Below are 17890 nucleotides of genomic sequence, written 5' to 3' on the forward strand. Positions count from 1 at the left end.
AAGTATTCCATTTTAAATATGAAAAAATTAGTGCCAATATTTTTTTTAAAAAAGTACTCTAACTTTCAGTTATTTGGATATATTTTTTCGTGTTTCTAGTATTTATTTTCCTGAAGTTATGCCTAATATTTTTGAATAAAAAGATTCAAATCGACTTTTTTGGTAGTTCAAGGGTAGAAATTGAACTTTTAATTTCCCTAAACAATCTACAAATAAGAGTCAACTTTGGAATGTTTATTGTAGAATGAAATTCCAAATTTTCTGTCTAGCTTGCTGTGCTAGCCTGTTATATTCGGTCGTAACATGGGATGGCGCCATCTAGTGCAAAACTATATAGCCGGCTCATATGCATCCAGCTAGTCATTGGTTGACTTCGTAACAGAATACCTAGAAGGGGATAATCATGGAGGCTATACAGCATGCATGCCTCTTCGACGATTCAGGTTGAGCTTGCCTTTCAATTATTGTCTCACATGATACTTGGTTGTACAATAAGGAGACTGAATTGCTTGTGGCGTGGACTGGATCGGATGTACACAGCCGGCATTCTAACTTCAGGAATGTATGCAAAGCAAATGGTCACATGGGATGATTCTGGTCAATGCGATGTTTTCCATTATTCCATTGATCTACTACCATGCTGTAAATGGAGATGGAATTCGATTTTATTTTAAGCAAAAAATATAGAGGATTCACTATTCATAGTTGAATGTAGTAGCTTATTTGGGTCCTATATAAAATGGAAAAAAAATCATTTTTACGCTATACCCCATTAATCAATGTAAATGGTGTTTTTTATTCGGAAACTAAGGTCGTCAAGCCTAGCAGATTTCGGTCACCAAATTAGTCAAAACAAAATATGTATGTGCTAACAGTGCAGAAGTTGAATCCATAAAGTTATATATTAAAAGTACTTTAAAGATGATATGATGTCAATATTATGCAAATTAACAATATATTGATAGAGAAATGAAATGTCAGCTTCTACCTGTTTTTGAGGATGATTTCTCCCTACGAAAATAGTCTACCTCTTAGATTGACAGAGGAGGCCGGGGTGCCTTCATCTTTCCTTTGATTGAATGAGGCCGGTCGTTCACGGTGTAAACTAATTAATAAAATAATTCCTAAATTACCAAGCAAGTGGTAGCGCTGCCACAGGTCCATTTGTTCGCACTTACACACATAAGCCTTAGACAACTTGCTGGCGCGAAATTTCATACTAGCAATAGCCTCCTGCTTGGGCTACCAGCTGGCCTGCCGTGTTATGTAGGGTGTCTCTGCTATCTAGTACACCCATCACCCATGAGTTACATACCCAACATTATGAACTTGGCAATGCATGCAATAGTAGTAGTAGCTTGCAAGATTATATTACCAACCGGGTAAGTGAAAATCGATCTTATCATTTACATACAAACGTCTTGTTGTTCCCACATGCTCCTACCATCAGCACCACGCATGTAACCCGATGTCGTAGGTTCAAATCCTATAAAGCGAAATACATCTAGGGTTTGAATTATCCTCCAAATAGTTGCTGTACATTTTTTGAGAGCCTAACTGAAAATCCAGGATGGCTCGGAGAAGAGAAGAGCTAGCTGTTTCGAGAGTTGGGTTATATATTATTCGCTTAAATTTCCCTGTGTATGTTTGCGCAAAAAAGATGCCCAGCCTGCCAGGGCCAGCCAGCCATTTCATATATTTTTTTGCGGTATCCAACGGTCTCATATATAATACGCCCGGATCACCGAACTCTAGCTTGCCATCACAGCTTCCAAAAGCACATCACGAACACGCGATCTTTTCGCCAGCTAGCTGCCAAGACACGCACGCAGCAATGGTGTCGTTCAAGGCTCGCCGGAGGGAGCCGGAGCTCGTCCCGCCGGCACGGCCGACGCCGAGGGAGACCAAGGCCCTATCCGACATCGACGACCAGCACGCGCTGCGCTACTACGAGACGGTCATCGGCTTCTTCCGCCGCTGCACCGACCAGAACGGCGCCGTCGACGGGCCGGACAACCCCGCGCAGGCTGTCAGGGCGGCGCTCGCGGAGGCGCTGGTGTACTACTACCCCGTCGCCGGGCGGCTCCGGGAGGAAGCCGGGGGGAAGCTCGTAGTGGACTGCACGGCGGAGGGGGTGGCGTTCGTGGAGGCCGACGCGGACGTGCGGCTGGAGGACTTCGGGGAGCCGCTGCTGCCGCCGTACCCCTGCGTCGAGGAGCTGCAGTGCGATGCTGGTGACACGAGAGACATCATTGGCCGACCATTGCTCCTCATGCAGGTGTCGTTTCTATCTAACTTCGTTCCCTTTCCTTCTCTCTCTTTTTCTTTCGTTTGAGAGAGAGAGAGAGAGAGATTCCTTCTCTCTCTTTTTCTTTCGTTTGAGAGAGAGAGAGAGTACGTAGGATTCTAGTAATTACATTTATTTATGGGAAAAGAAATAATATAATGATAATTGCGCATCCATAAATATCGTGGATATGCATACATTTTTAGGGAAGTTTTCCAGTACCTTTTCTTCTCAAATTTCGGAAAAAGAATAATGCTGCGCCCAAAAATTTACCCCTTGCATTGGAGAAGTCAAAGAGGTTCAGTTCAATGCGTGCAAATAAAAATTGCACATATATATAAATAATGTTACAAGAACCAAAAAAAGTAGTCTTGAGGTATTTAGGAATAGGTCAGTTCCTGAATTGGTTGACGTATGGAGGGGCTGATGTTGCCATCCATATTCCCAAGGATGTGCAAGTTTTGGGAAGTATTCATTTTCTTCAGAGATTATATTGACCGTAGTGGGAATACGCTGATGCTAGCACATGTCGTGGCGACCTGTTTTATGAGATGAACTTAACGAGGGGCTACTTATTATTCTAAAAAAATTAAAATTGCCTCCACATAAGTTCATGTTTGTTGCAGTGTAATATAATGTGTTATTACTACTCCTTCCCTGAAATATAAGACATTTTACTTTGTCCTGAGTTAAAGTAGTCTAAGTTTGACCAAATTTATAGAAAAGAATACTAACATCTAACACATCAAATAAGTAAATTAAGAAAGTATATTTCATAATGGATCAAATATTCTCATTTGACATTCAAATTGTTATTACATTTTTTATAAACTTGGTCAAATTTGACTTAGGACAAACCAAAATGGCTTACATTTCAAGACAGAGGGAGTATATAAGTATGTAGACCAAACTGGAGGCAAATGTAATAAACCGGCAAATAACTTCTGGAAATTCAGAAACACGGAACCATCATACTAGATTTTAATAATATTCGGTAAGGATAAAGTACGACAGCGTGCCTGACAAGAAAGTCATGGTTGAACTCGTCCGAAAGGTGCACGAAGTATACTTGTGTCTAGGGTCATTCAGACACTAATCTAAACATGGAAAATTGAGAGTTTCAGTGCCGCATTTCTAGTTATTAGAAATAAAAGTAGAAAGCATCCAGTTAATGTATCTTCAAAACTTCAAATTTATATATCTTTATCATGAAGAGGTCATCTGCAACCTAAACTTGACAACTGTGTACGAATTGAAATCCATACAGTTTCAGGGCATCCGAATTTGATTTTTTTTTTGCTTCTCTTGCTATATGGCTTTGCTTTCTACTTGGAATGACATTGCATCTTCTTGCTTTGTTACAGTTGACCCGACTGAAATGTGGCGGATTCGTTGCTGGATTCCACATGTGTCATAGCATTGCTGATGGTTTCGGTATAATTCAACTCATGATGACGGTAGCTGAATTGGCGTGTGGTGCAGAAGCCCCAAGCATTCTCCCCGTTTGGCAAAGGGAGATTCTAAGTACGAAACATAGCCCAGCCTCCATCACACACCCGAGCCCCTCCTACCAACCATTACTGAACAGCTTGGACTATGAATCCGAGTCAGACGACGTGATGCTGTCAACTCCGCTCGAAGAAATGGTAACAGACTACTTTGTCTTTGGGCCAACAGAGATGAAAACTCTAGAGAGCCATGTACGGGGACATCACCTCGCCCATCCTGCAACAACCTTTGAGCTGCTAACTGCTGTCATGTGGCGGTGCCGCACAATAGCTCTGGGATACAAGTCCGGTCAGCCGGTGCGCCTTATGATCACTATGAATGCTCGTGGGAGGTGGAATCGCCACACCCTCATCCCATGGGGTTACTACGGCAATGCACACTTCTCCCCCATAGCGGAACTAACTGTCGATGAGCTCTGCAGGCAGCCACTCGTCGACACGGTTGAGCTTGTGCGCAGAACCAAGCTCAGCGTGACCAAGGAGTGCATGGAATCGATGGTGGAGACGATTGCGTCCCTGCGACACAGAGGCCTCTGTGCTGACCCGGCCAGAACCTATGAGGTTTGTGATACGAAATGGATTGCGGCGGGGAATGGATTGGAACTTGGGTGGGCTCAGTTTGTGGGAGGTGGCATACCGGTGGCCGGAGACCTTACTTCCAAGCTGGGAAGCGATCATATGATGTGCAAGAACCAGGATGGTGAGGATGCAACGGTGGTGTCAATGCTATTGCCAAGGCCGGCGATGGAGAGGTTCAGGAAGGAGTTGGCTCTGTGGCTGAACAAACAGCATGAGAAGCATTTAATGATACAGAGTGCCCTGTAGATGCTGGCAAAGGTATATACATGTGTACTCCTGCTTGTTTGTTTCATTGTTTTAGTCATTCTGAGATGGTTGAGTGCTGTAATGAAACAGTTTGATTTTTTACTAATTCAATTTTTTGCAACGACAGGAAACAGCTAGATTTTTTTACAAGATATTTGAAATTTTTGTGGACATAATAGTGGGATTTTATATTCTTTGGATTTTGTGAGGAGAAACAGTTGCATTTTTTTGTTGGCTAATTTGTGCGAAGAGAAAAATCTGGGTACGGTTGTGTTGTGCAAAGTGATATAGAGAAGCTTCTCGTGTAAAAAGTAGTTAATTTTCAAGGCATGTAACTATGTTGTTATGCATTGGCGTGAAGGGAGGGCCAAAAATTCTAAATTAGTCCTTGATCAAGGTTGTATGGACTAACTAGGCAAACCTGTCCTAGAGCCGGCTTTATCTAGGTGCGTTTAGATCTCTCCAAGCAAAGCAAGCTAAACAAGATGTCATTCAAGTTGGTCAATGCAAGGCCATGAAAATCGTGAGAGCTTAAGAAAAGATGTTTCCATCGCTTCCTCACACCATTGTCCTCTAGTAGATCTTAGAAAAAGTGGGTCAATCCTATTGCGCCAAGGTCGGCGATGGACAGGTTCAGGAAAGGGGTTGGCTGTATGGCTGAGCAAACATCATGAGAAGTATTTTATTATATACAGGGTTCCCTCTAGAAGCTTCCAAAGGTAATATATTGCTACTGCTTGTTGGCTTGACTGTTTTAGTCATTCTGACCATGGCTAAGTGTTGCAATGAAACAGTTGGATATTTTATTATTAATTCATGTTTTTTCAACAAGGAAATAGTTGGATTCTTTTAATATATATGAATTTTGTGGCCACACATGAGACTCGGTCATCCAAGCTTAATTATCACGTTTCTGTTATGAGGTCTCTAGCCTCTCAAGTGCACACAATCTGTACTCACGCACATATATCTGGTAATAGTTGGTCGGTAGTAATGGTTGGTCAATGCAGCAAGGCCATGAAAATCGTGAGAGCTTAATAAAAGATGTTTCTATCGCTTCCTCACACCATTGTCCTCTACTATAGATCTTAGAAAAATTGTGTCAATACTATTGCCAATGCAAGGCCGGAGAAGGAGAGGTTCAGGAAGGAGTTGGCTGCGTGGCTGAACAAACATCACGACAAGCAAGATGGTGTTATTTTTATGATTGATTTCGAAAAAGCATATGATAAAGTAAAATGAAGTTTCCTTCAACAGACCCTTAGAATGAAAGGCTTCTCAGATAAATGGTGTAGCTGGATCGAACATTTTTGTAACACCCCCCCCCCCCCTAAGCAAGCCATAACCAGGATGCCACCAAACCAACATATACCAAGCAAACAAGAAATTTTGGCAGCATTTCCCCTATTTTGAGTTCAAGATGAAGCAACAACATAACATGATAATAAAATAAGGATCTTGAGTAGGAGCACACAAGAAAACACTGAAAGGAATGTCGGTCCCTATTATAACTTGTTAAACCACAAGCCAAGAAAATATAACTCACTTCACTATAAATGAAACCCTCAAACACTAGTAGAAAACAAGCCAAAGGTCCACTCTAAAAGTACCGGTATGAAAATGAACCGGTACCTATGCTAACATAGGTACCGGTTCATCTTCATACCGGTACTTTTGGGGTTGATGGAATCTATGGATGAGCCTTAGGTACTGATTGGTAACACCAACCGGTACCTAAGGCTCACCATAGGTACCGGGTGGTAACTTTTACATTAGTATCGGGTGGTACCATCAACCGGTACCTATGGATGAGCCTTAGGTACCAGTTGGTAACCCCAACCGGTACCTTAAGAGCCTTAGGTACCGGTTGGTGTTACCAACCGGTACCTAAGGCTCATCCAAGGGTTACTTCAAAAGGAAAATATCTCTCTTCTCATCACAAGTGATGTGTAGGTGAGATGGTAAGAAAGGTGAACATGACGCAAGAAGTCACAAGTTCGAATCCCAGCCACCACCGCATGCATATTTTTGACAAAAATGAATGCCATTGGTACCGGTTGTGTTATCCGGTGCTAAAGCCAAGAGCCTTTGGTCTCGGTTGCGGGGTACCGGTTGGAAAAACCGGTACCTAAGGCCCTATTCAACCGGTGCCTAAGGGCCTTTTTCCAGTAGTGAAACTAGAATGTTAATGCCCCAAAGAATGCATCAGACCAAGGGAGTTATAACCTCAACTCATCCATACACAACATGGATTGAAGGATGGCTCATCCACCGAACACAAGAGAACCAACCTTGAACCAATCAACCATCACCATAGACTTTTCGTCATGAAGGATCAATCATAAGCCAACCCACAATTAGATCATCTCAAAACGATCATAAGCAAGTAAATGAAAAGTGCCCATGTCAACACCACAGTAACGCAGCCAATTATCAAAAACTCCACCATGGCTTATATATAGCATAGACCATTCCGATTACATATCCCAAGAAACACATAGAATAAAAGTACGGCCTCTAATGACACTAGGAATAACTAAGCATGCCAAAAAACAGTGTGTAGCAGCCACCGACCACCTCTCCCCGATCTGGAAACTCCTGACAAACATCGATTCAAGATCTACAACTAACCCTGCATACCAAACCCTTCCATATATACCATGCCCCAAGCAACCTCAAATCGAATGTACAGTAGGACTCAACCCTCACTTAGGGTTTCCTCATGAAAATCCACAACAGGAAAGTGGGGGACACACCGATCATGCACATCTCCTTTATCCTCTCTTCCTCCTTGATCCGTTTTGCTACTCTTCTTTTCAAATATTGGTGCTACAATGGAGGGGATCTAGAGGGGGGAGGGAGCAGCGATGGAGGAACAAGGAGGAAGCAGGAAGGGAACGGGAAGGAGGAAGTGTCGGGGAGGATGTAACGAACATGGCCCCATTTAGGCCATTTCGAGTGATTTTGGTGATCGTGCGACAACGCAATCAATGAGACTAATGAGTTTGCAAGATCATATTTGTAGGACTTCTTAGGTCCCTTGTATAGAGTCCAAATCATATCCGAAATGTCCAATGTACCGTCGAGACGGGATGTCCAATGCACCATCGAGTCGAGACGTCCAATGCACCATTGAGACGAGACGTCCAATGCACCATTGAGACGAGACGTCCAAAGCTCCGTTGAGACAAGGTGTCCAACCTACCGCAGAGATATCAAGTCGCATTGAAAAAGCAGAGATAGAATATATTTGAAGTGTCCAAATGACCGCTGCGACAAGTTGGACATATGTAAGGATGAAGCAAAAAATAGAATAGGTTCGGATAATCTAATACCCTATGGTCGGACAATCCGACCAAAGAAGCCGGATGATCCGACGCAAGAAAAGCACCATCGGACTAATTCTGACAAGGGTACATAATGCAGTTGAAGAATCTCCAGTGCAACCGAATGATCCGACGTGTGGAATCAAGAGGCGTCGAACTAAGGGTCGGATTATTCTTCAGAGAGGATGTTTTCTCGAGTTGGATCCTTTGCCTCAGGGTCGGATGATCCGATGTTTTTGTCTTGAGCGTCGCACTAAGTGTCGGATAAATGATCAGAGAAGATGTTTGGAATTCAGGGTTTATCCTACTGCACCGGATGATCCGACGCATGGTTAAAAGAGGGTCGGATCAATGACGTCAGCAACTGGTTTGAAACTCAATGGCTACCATGGAAACCACAGTGGAGTCGGATGATCCGAGGCCCAATTGTCAGAAGCCGTCGGATTATCCAACGCCCTACGCAGGAAAAAGATCAACGGCTCAAAATGGCTAGTTCAAGTTGGAGGGCTATATATATGGGTTCCCCCGGTCATTTGAAGCTTGCTGGAGTTCAGAGAAGTCCCACACACATCCTCAACACCTCCAAGCCAACCAAAGTGCTTATTGATCACATCTTTAGATTTAGCACATACTTTGTGAGTGTTAGTGCTAGATTAGCTCTTGAGTGAGTGAGTGAGCATGGTTTGTGCCTTGTGCCTTGTGCCTTGGTTCTAGGAGAGAACCACCACATGTACTTGGTGAGCCGGCCATTCTTGGAGTCTTGGTGACTCGCCAACATCGTCATCGAGACTTTGGTGCAACCAAAGGATTGATCCTGTGATAGAGAGCTCTCTGGTTCCATATTGATGCGAACTAACATTGACTTAGACAAATTAACCTTGAGACCAGTGGAGAGGGAGAATAAGTTCAGGATGTCTTTGAGAGCTGCTAACTGATCATCTTTGGCTTCCATAATTATCAAAGTATCATCAGCATATTGTAGGATGGGAAAATCTTGAGAGTGATTTAAAGATAAGGGCAAAGTAAGGCGGACATTATCCTTTGCCTGATTCAAAGCTGACTGATGCAAGTCTGCAACTAGTACAAAAAGGGGATGTGAAAGTGGATCACCATGCCTAACACCTTGTTACCGCCATAAATTAACAGGATTAATTTATGGGCCGAAAGCAAGATGGGCTTAAAGCGGAAGATTGAAGAAGACTTGTAAATCGGCTCCTGCGTGAGCATCTGGGCCACATGGGCCATGTATCCGTAGATTTAGTTTAAGATTAGAGATAGAGTCTAATCGGGACAAGATTAGTTTAGATTGTTTCCCAAGTCTCCGGACTATAAATATGTACCCTTTGTTATTCATGAGGGAGAGCATCATCACGTCTCGCAAACAACAACTCTCGGCGCATCGCCACCCCTAATCCTAGGGTTTCATCCAAGTAAGCGCCATGCTGCCCTGATCGTTTCTCGCGATCAGGGCAGCGTTGTTCTTACTTTTACCTTGGTATTACTCATACTGAAGCGTTTTTGATGGCGAGTAATGCTAGTTATCTTGATGTTCGTAGCATGGCTTTTAGTAGATCTATCGTGCCTTGTTGATTATCATCTACGAACATCATGTTGTCTCTGTGCAGTCACGTTTCAATCTTATGTTAGTTCTTGTCATATAGGATTAGTTGCACAGAGACGACACCCTGCTTCTTTCATGTTTAGTAGATCTGATCTGTTACGGTTTGCTCTTGTTCTTAAGAGTTGGCGTAATATTTGCTAGGTTAGGCCTTGCAAACGGGTTGGATGATCCGGTGACGTCTTAGATGCTTTGCTTTAGTCTTAACAGGGAATTGATCCGGGAATCGGCTCTTGCTAGTTCTTAGGCCTCTGTTTTGGTTATGGTTTAGTTATCTGTTACGTTTATTAGGCCCAGTCACGTGTAGGATGTTCCGATCTAGCAGTGAAGCCTTTACCGTTGTGGATTAGATCAATTAGATTTAATTGAAGCAGCTTTATAGTTATTTGCTTTATTCATCAATATCAGGATAAATACAGATCCCATCTGACACCGGGACTCGATCGGCTCTTTAAAGCCGATGCAAGAGTCGTCCCGGGGAGCCGACCACGGCTCGGACTTATATTTCCACATGTTTGTGTGTGCAGGCAAATCATCGCAAGCACGTCCGCACCTTCCTGATCGGGTATAGGTCAGGTGGCACGCCCTGCGTCTTCACAAGCCGCGGCGCGTTGCTGGAATTGCGGGCCGTCGACGAGGGAGCAGTGCCTGCCAGCGCCCCGGCGACCTCCCGGCTCTTCGTGTTGCCTGTCGCTACTCGCCGGTGGGTTTCGACAGACAACACATTCTGGCACGCCCAGTGGGACGTTTCTCGGCAACAACGTCCACTGCAACAATGACTGGAGCTCAAGATCAAGAACCGGCTCCCAAGCCTGTCACGTATGAAGAGCTCTCTCCTGAACACAAGAAGAAGTATGATGAGATCAAAGCTCTGCTGGAAGCCGATCTCATCGGCTCTTTTGAGAGGACCCGCAACCATGGCATCAGGTGGAAGGGGTTCTCACCAGAAGGCGCTCTCGACAACGTAGATCTGTCTGTGCCATCAGAAGAACGCACCAGAGCCCTGCGTCAGGAGATGAACTACATGGTGGCCCATACGCTTCATCGGCACTCTCAGAGCCTGATGAATGAACTCGAGCGCATGGCACATCGCGTCATCCAGGAGATAATCAAGAACCAGTACTCTCCATCGGGGCCAACCCTAGGGAGTCACACAGAGGAAGCTGCACTGCATTCTAGACCGGTATTGCCGTTCTCATTTGCAGCTCCAAAACCACAAAATTCGCCGATCTACGTCGTCCACAAGATCGGCGGCGATCCTGGAGAAGGCCAATTCCTCACCGAGCCACCCAAGGAGATTCCGCACGGCTACACGTGCGCCTACATCCCTGACAGCATCAATCCAACACGCTCGGTGCAGATGGTAAACCCAGAAGCTTCTGGAGCAGACGCGGAGAAACAAGCGTGGCTGGCAAAGTACGCTACTGGGCCGAGTGCTGAGCCATCGGCCCCAGGAGTTCTTAGTGTGGAGTAGGTCAGTGCAATACTGAGAGACCAGTTCGGCATCCTGCCCAAGAGGAAAGCGATCGGCTATTCCAAGCCGTATCCAAGTGACTATGACTTGATCCCACTGCCACCCAAGTATCGGCTTCCTGAGTTCACCAAGTTCAACGGGTCAGAAGGAGACAGCTCCATCGAGCACGTGAGCCGATACCTAACGCAGCTTGGGATGATCTCAGTGTCGGATCCGTTGAGGGTCCGGTTCTTCGGCCAATCTCTTACAGGCCCAGCTTTTGGATGGTATGCATCACTGGCTCCGGATTCGATTCGAACTTGGAGGCAGCTTGAAGATCAATTCCATACCCAGTACCACTCGGAGGCTGCTGAAGCTGGAATTGCCGACCTCGCCCAAGTCAGGCAGAAGCGAGGAGAGACTGTGTCAGAATACATACAATGCTTCAGGGAGGTCAAGAACCGATGCTACTCATCGCGCATCACAGAGAAGGAGGCAGTCGATCTGGTTGTCCTGGGACTCGCTAAGCCGATCAAGGATGCGGCTTTTCAGTTGGAGTTCACATCTTTGGCGCACCTGGTGCAGAAGCTTACAGCATACGAACATTACCATCCTGAGCTGTACCAGGACAAGTTCAAGCACCATGTAAACATGGCCCAGGCGGAAGAATCTGATGACTCTGGCGAGGAGCAAGAAGTAGCCGTGGCAGAGTGGACCCGGGGGGCAAACCCTGTCCCGTGCAAGTGGGTCAAACAGCAGGGGCTTGTGAAGGGCTTCGACTTCGACATGACCAAGGCAGAGCAGATATTTGATCTGCTCCTCAAAGAAAAACAGCTGAAGCTCCCAGAGAATCACAAGCTACCGACGGCACAAGAACTGCAGGGAAGACTGTACTGCAAATGGCACCACTCGTTCACTCATTCCACGGGTGAGTGCAAGGAGCTACGTCGTCAGATACAATCGGCTATCGAGCAAGGCCGGTTAATCCTGGCACAACACACGATGAAGGTTGACACAAAGCCCTTCCCGCAAGCTAACATGGTGGAGCTGTCAGATTTCGGATCCAAGGGCCAGGATTTGGCATTCCAGATCAACATGGTGGGACCCATGCGCCGCCATGACAAGCAGAGGAGAGAGGCCGCTTCTGGCAAGTGGCCGCAGGATGAACGCGAGCTGGAACAGCGGCATGTGTCTGAAGAGCAGGTGCGTCACATCCGCAATCAGCTTCCAGCTTCTAATCGGCTTCTGGAAAAATACCAGTACAAGTACATGTTGCGCCGCCGATACGAATCTGAAGAGGACGAGTACGAGCACCGCTCAGGAAGGACACTGGGGAGACGCCAGGCTATACGCGACCACTAGCATTGCCCGTTCTTCAGGTACTGTTGGAATTCCGGCATGAGCTGATTGCCTACTATAGATGATTGCTTGGAGTGCAGGCCTCGAGGACACCAGCAGGACGAGACATCAGTGTTTCGGCGCTTGGGGCCCAGAACACGCCGTGACGACCGTGTGAGACGGCCAACCAGGGGTGATTCCGAGCCAGAAGAAGAAGACAGGTACCATCATCCACGGTGGTGTCCTGACGGGCTTAATCGCTCGCAGAAGCGCAGAGTGCAGCGCTTGCGCAATCTGGAAGACGCAGAAGCAAAGTACCTCGACGTGCTGAGGAAAGCGCGTCCGGATCTCGCGGAGCAAGTCAGGCAACTGCGAAGGGAGGAAGGGCGCCTTCTGAGAAAAGAGTGGCGCCCCAAGCAGACAAAAGCCGATGAGAAGCCATCGGCTGATGTGAACATGGTGTTCGTGCTCCCATCAGAGTTTCGGGCACCCCAACCGGAAGAATCGGCCATCGCACAGCTGGATCTGGGCCCACAGCCGATCATCTTCGAGAAGCCCAAGGAGAAAAGCTATAAGCACTTGAAGGGATTGTATCTCAAGGGCTTCATCAATGGCAAGCCTGTGAACAGGATGTTGGTCGACACTGGCGCCGCAGTCAACCTGATGCCTTATTCTGTGCTGCGCCGATTGGGTCGTTCTTCTGCCGATCTGATCAAGACCAATGTGATGCTCAATGACTTCAACGGACAACCATCAGAGGCAATGGGGGTCCTTAATGTGGAGTTGACAGTGGGCCGCAAGACGATCCCAACTTCGTTCTTCATCGTCAACAGCAAAAGTACATACATGGTATTGCTTGGGAGAGATTGGATTCACGCCAACTGTTGTATCCCTTCTACAATGCATCAGTATCTCATCCAATGGGATGGCGATGAAGTGGAGGTGGTCCATGCAGATGACTCTAGCGAGGTCTCGCTCGCAGACATGAACGCCTGGGATGCAGAAGGACAAGAGCCGATCTCAGGGATCGCCCTGGAAGATTGTGATCGGATCGAGGCGACAAAAAACGGACTGAGGCTGGTCTTATCCACTGGCCTCATAGAATAGACGCATCTTGGCATGCCACGGGATGTAATAGAAATAGAGAGGCCGGTCCCAGCGACCGGCCCCAAAAAATAGAAAAATCCTGTTTTGGTTCGGAGTTGTTACATCATGTACACACGTTGGCATGCTCTGGCAGTTGGCCAATCATCGACTATTTGGTTTCGAATGATAATGGAATTATAGAGGCGGCCAGCCCGTGCGGTTGGCCAGATAATTTTTCTTGTCATCTCCCTGTGTTTGCCGCTGATCTTGTGGATAATGAAGACTTGCTTGCGTTCGCAGCTGATTTTTCAGACGACGGCAAACTCGGATACGGGTTCACGTCAGCTGATGATTTGGAAGAGGTTGACATCGGTCCTGGGGATAAGCCACGACCGACATTTATCAGCAAGAAGTTGGATCCGGCCTTACGAGAGGAGATGATTGCACTACTGAAAGAGTACCGGGACTGTTTTGCATGGGACTACACCGAGATGCCCGGTCTGGATAGAAGCATCGTCGAGCATCGGCTTCCGCTTAAGAAAGGGTTTCGGCCATTTCAGCAACGAGCACGTCAGATGAAGGCCGAAGTCCTAGAAGAAGTCAAGAAAGAGGTGGAGAAGATGCTGGATGCTGGGTTCATCAGGCCGTGCCGGTATGCAGAATGGATCTCCAGTGTGGTACCGATGCAAAAGAAAGATGGTCGATGGCGTGTCTGCGTCGATTTTAGAGATCTCAACAGAGCGACTCCAAAGGACGAGTACCCGATGCCTGTTGCGGAGACATTGATCAACGCAGCTGCCGGCCACAAGATGATGAGTTTTATGGATGGTAATGCTGGTTACAACCAGATCTTTATGGCCCCAGAAGACGTGAACAAGACTGCGTTCAGAGTACCAGGCGCAGTCGGCTTGTTCGAATATTTGGTTATGACCTTTGGACTGAAAAATGCCGGTGCAACGTACCAACGTGCCATGAATTATATTTTTCATGATCTCATCGGCAAACTGGTAGAGATTTATATTGATGATGTTGTGGTCAAGTCCAAATCAGCTGGGGGCATCTAGAAGATCTGCGCCAAGTTTTGGAACGGACTCGAAGGTTTGGGCTCAAAATGAACCCAAAGAAGTGTGCCTTTGGCGTGTCGGCCGGTCAATTTTTGGGATTCCTGGTGCATGAACGGGGAATTGAGATCGGCCTGAAGAGTCAAGAAGTTGTGAAGACGGTGAAGCCACCAACCATGAAGAAAGAGTTGCAGAAGCTCATCGGTAAAATTAACTTTGTCAGACGATTTATTTCTAATCTGTCTGGGCGTATTGAACCGTTCATGAGTTTAGTAAAGATCAAATCCGATGACGAGTTTCGCTGGGGGGCAGAACAGCAGCAAGCTTTCAATGAAATCAAGGAATATTTGTCAAAGCCTCCAGTGTTGGTTCCTCCTCAGCAAGATAGGCCGTTCTACATGTACCTATCTGTGGGTGACACTTCCATTGCTTCGGTGTTAGTCCAGTAGCATGACGGCCAGGAGAGGGTGGTTTTCTACCTCAGCAGGCGCATGTTAGACGCCGAGACCAGGTACCCTGAAATCGAGAAGCTTTGTCTTTGCTTATACTTTACATGTACAAGGCTTCGCCATATTTTGCTCTCGGCAGAAACAATTGTCATATGCAAATCGGATGTCATAAAACACATGTTGTCGGCTCCTGTCCTGAGAGGCCGGCTTGGAAAATGGATGTTTGCATTGTCAGAGTTTGATATTCGGTATCAGCCTGCAAAAGCAGTCAAAGGACAAGCACTGGCGGATCTTGTTGCAGACAAGATCAGCACGGATATTGCTGCACTATTTATTCGTGCTTGGGCTATGTTTTTCGACGGATCGGCTTGTGATGATGGATGCGGTGTGGGAATTCTGTTGGTGTCGCCTCGAGGGGCGACTTACTCCTTTTCCATCAGGATGACTGCCCCGTGCACCAATAATTTGGTGGAATATGAAGCCGTTCGCAAAGGGATGGAACTGCTCCTTGAAGCTGGTGCAGAAGCGGTGGAAATTTTTGGAGATTCAAAGCTGGTGATCTCTCAGCTCACGGAAGAATATAGATGCGAGAGCGAGGCTCTTTTTCCAATATGGATGCAGTGCCGTGAGTTGATGTCACAATTCAGGTACATCAATTTCCACTGGATACGCAGAACTCTGAACAAGGAAGCCAATGATCTGTCTCAAATGGCTTCCGGGTATAGGGAAGCGGCCGATGGAGTTGACGTGGAGGTTCAGTTTCTAGAACCCGGAGACTGGAGAGCCGATATCTTCAACTACTTGAAGGATTCGGCTCGGGGGGCACCCAGAAGGATAAGACTCAAGGCCATGAAGTATGTTTTGATAGGGGATGACATGTTCTACAGGACCTTGGAAGGACTACTGCTTAAATGTATGGGACCTTCAGAGTCAAATCGGCTCTTGCATGAGGTTCATGAAGGAGCCTGCGGTACTCATCAATCGGCTCACAAGATGAAGTGGCTGATTAGGCGATCGGGTTATTACTGGCCCACTATGCTTGAAGATTGTTTCAAATATTACAAAGGATGTCAGGCATGTCAGAGGTTTGGCAAAATTCAGATAGTGCCAGCATTAGTAATGAATCCTATCATCAAACCGTGGCCATTCAGAGGTTGGGCCATGGACATGATTGGTCATATCAACTCGTCGTCTAGCAAGGGTCACCAATGGGTCTTAGCTGCCACAGATTATTTCACAAAGTGGGTGGAGGCAGTACCCATGAGGTCAGTAGCGTCAAGAGATGTGATCAGCTTTGTCAAAGAGCACATCATCCACAGATTTGGAATTCCTCAGACCATTACGACCGATGGAGGATCAGTCTTCATATCGGAGGAGTTCAGAAAGTTTGCCGATGACATGGGGATTAAGCTGATCAGATCATCTCCATATTATGCCCAAGCTAATGGACAGGCTGAAGCATCCAACCAGAGCCTCATCAAGCTCATAAAGAGAAAGATCGATGAATATCCTAGGCGCTGGCATGAGGTGTTATTAGAAGCTTTGTGGGCATATCATATTTCATGTCATGGGTCCACCAAAACATCACCGTACCATTTAGTCTACGGCCAAGAAGCTGTGTTACCATGGGAGATCACGGCCGGATCAAGGCGTGTCGAGTTCCAGAATGATCTGACAACTGAACAGTATGCAGCCTTGATGAATGACAACGTGGAGGACCTGACAGAACTAAGGCTTTGGTCATTGGAGAAGATCAAAGAAAATAAGGCTAAAGTGGCTCGTGCGTACAACAAGAAGGTCAGGCCTAAGGATTTTCAGGTTGGAGACTTGGTTTGGGAGGCAGTATTGCCATTGGGAACTAAAGATAAAAAGTTTGGTAAATGGTCTCCAACTTGGCATGGGCCGTACAAGGTTGATCAAGTCTTGCCTGGGAATGCATACATGCTCGAGGAATTGGACGGCGTCAAGTTTCCTATTGCTGTCAATGGCCAACATCTCAAGAAGTTTTTCCCGAGCATGTGGGAAGGCGAGCAACAAAAAAGCCGATGAGATCCATCTGGATGCAGTGTAATAGGCCAACACGTTGAGTTGGCCACAAAAAAAAAAGAAAATGACAGGCCAACACGTTGAGTTGGCCAGTAAAAAAAGTGAAAAGTAAAGAGATAGGCCAACACGTTGAGTTGGCCGGTAAAAAAAAATGGAGACAGGCCAACACGTTGAGTTGGCCAGTAAAAAAAAAGGGAGAGAAGGGGCCAACACGTTGAGTTGGCTAGTAAAATATATATAAAAACCAAGACAGCCGATGTCTAACCATCAACTTAAGATGTTTTTAAAAACAGTTACAAGTTTCAGGTTAACAGGCAGTACTAATTGTATCTTGAGCCTATCTACTGGTTCAGGAATTCTTCTATGACATGGATGGCTTCTGTGTGGACGGCGTCTGCTCGTGCTATGATTGCTTCGTCATCCTTGTCATCGCCTGTTACTATCTGCCGGCTCAAGATGCTTATCTCTGCAAACTCTGCTTGTATCTGCTCGGTTATTTCCTGGGTCTCTTGTTCGGAGTTTGCGATGGAAGTTTCTTCGGCCTGGATGAGTTCCTTGGTGGTGCGGACTTTTTCTTCGAGTTCCGCCAGTTCTTTCTTCAGGAGGTCGAGTCGGTTCTTGTTGGCAGACACGTCAGCTTTGGTATCTAGAGTTGTCTTCTTCTGGTTGAGGGCCTTGCACTTTTGGGTAATGTCAGCTTTCAGAGAAGCTTGAGAGCGACGTGCTTCCATCCATTGTTGTGCTTTATTCACTTCTATCCGAAAGAATGGAAGGTTGCTGGCTGGCCAGAGCTTGATTTGCAATGGCTCTGGGAGTTGGGTTTCTATTTGCTCGAAGATGTTCTTTATCTTGCTGGAATCATCAACCAGAGCAGTGATCGGAGCGGATAGTAG

The 17890-nt window shown here is 46.3% G+C and overlaps 1 protein-coding gene across 1 annotated transcript; it reads left to right on the forward strand.

Moving 5' to 3' along the window:
• The first annotated feature begins 1781 nt into the window (after positions 1–1781).
• On the forward strand, positions 1782–4907 carry LOC120692300 (acyl transferase 1-like). Its single transcript, XM_039975568.1, has 2 exons — positions 1782–2278; positions 3652–4907. The coding sequence occupies exons 1-2, from the start codon at positions 1835–1837 to the stop codon at positions 4618–4620; spliced, it is 1413 nt and encodes a 470-aa protein (XP_039831502.1). The 5' UTR covers positions 1782–1834; the 3' UTR covers positions 4621–4907.
• Positions 4908–17890: the final 12983 nt, after the last annotated feature.

The sequence above is a fragment of the Panicum virgatum genome, chromosome 9N, assembly GCF_016808335.1.
Source record: "Panicum virgatum strain AP13 chromosome 9N, P.virgatum_v5, whole genome shotgun sequence".
Classification (NCBI taxonomy): domain Eukaryota; kingdom Viridiplantae; phylum Streptophyta; class Magnoliopsida; order Poales; family Poaceae; genus Panicum; species Panicum virgatum.

Bases quoted from the DNA above. Each gene is read 5' to 3' on its own strand.
- LOC120692300 (XM_039975568.1), top strand. From the start codon at position 1,835: ATGGTGTCGTTCAAGGCTCGCCGGAGGGAGCCGGAGCTCGTCCCGCCG. The intron at 2,279-3,651 runs GTGTCGTTTCTA...GCTTTGTTACAG, and splicing joins GACCATTGCTCCTCATGCAG to TTGACCCGACTGAAATGTGG.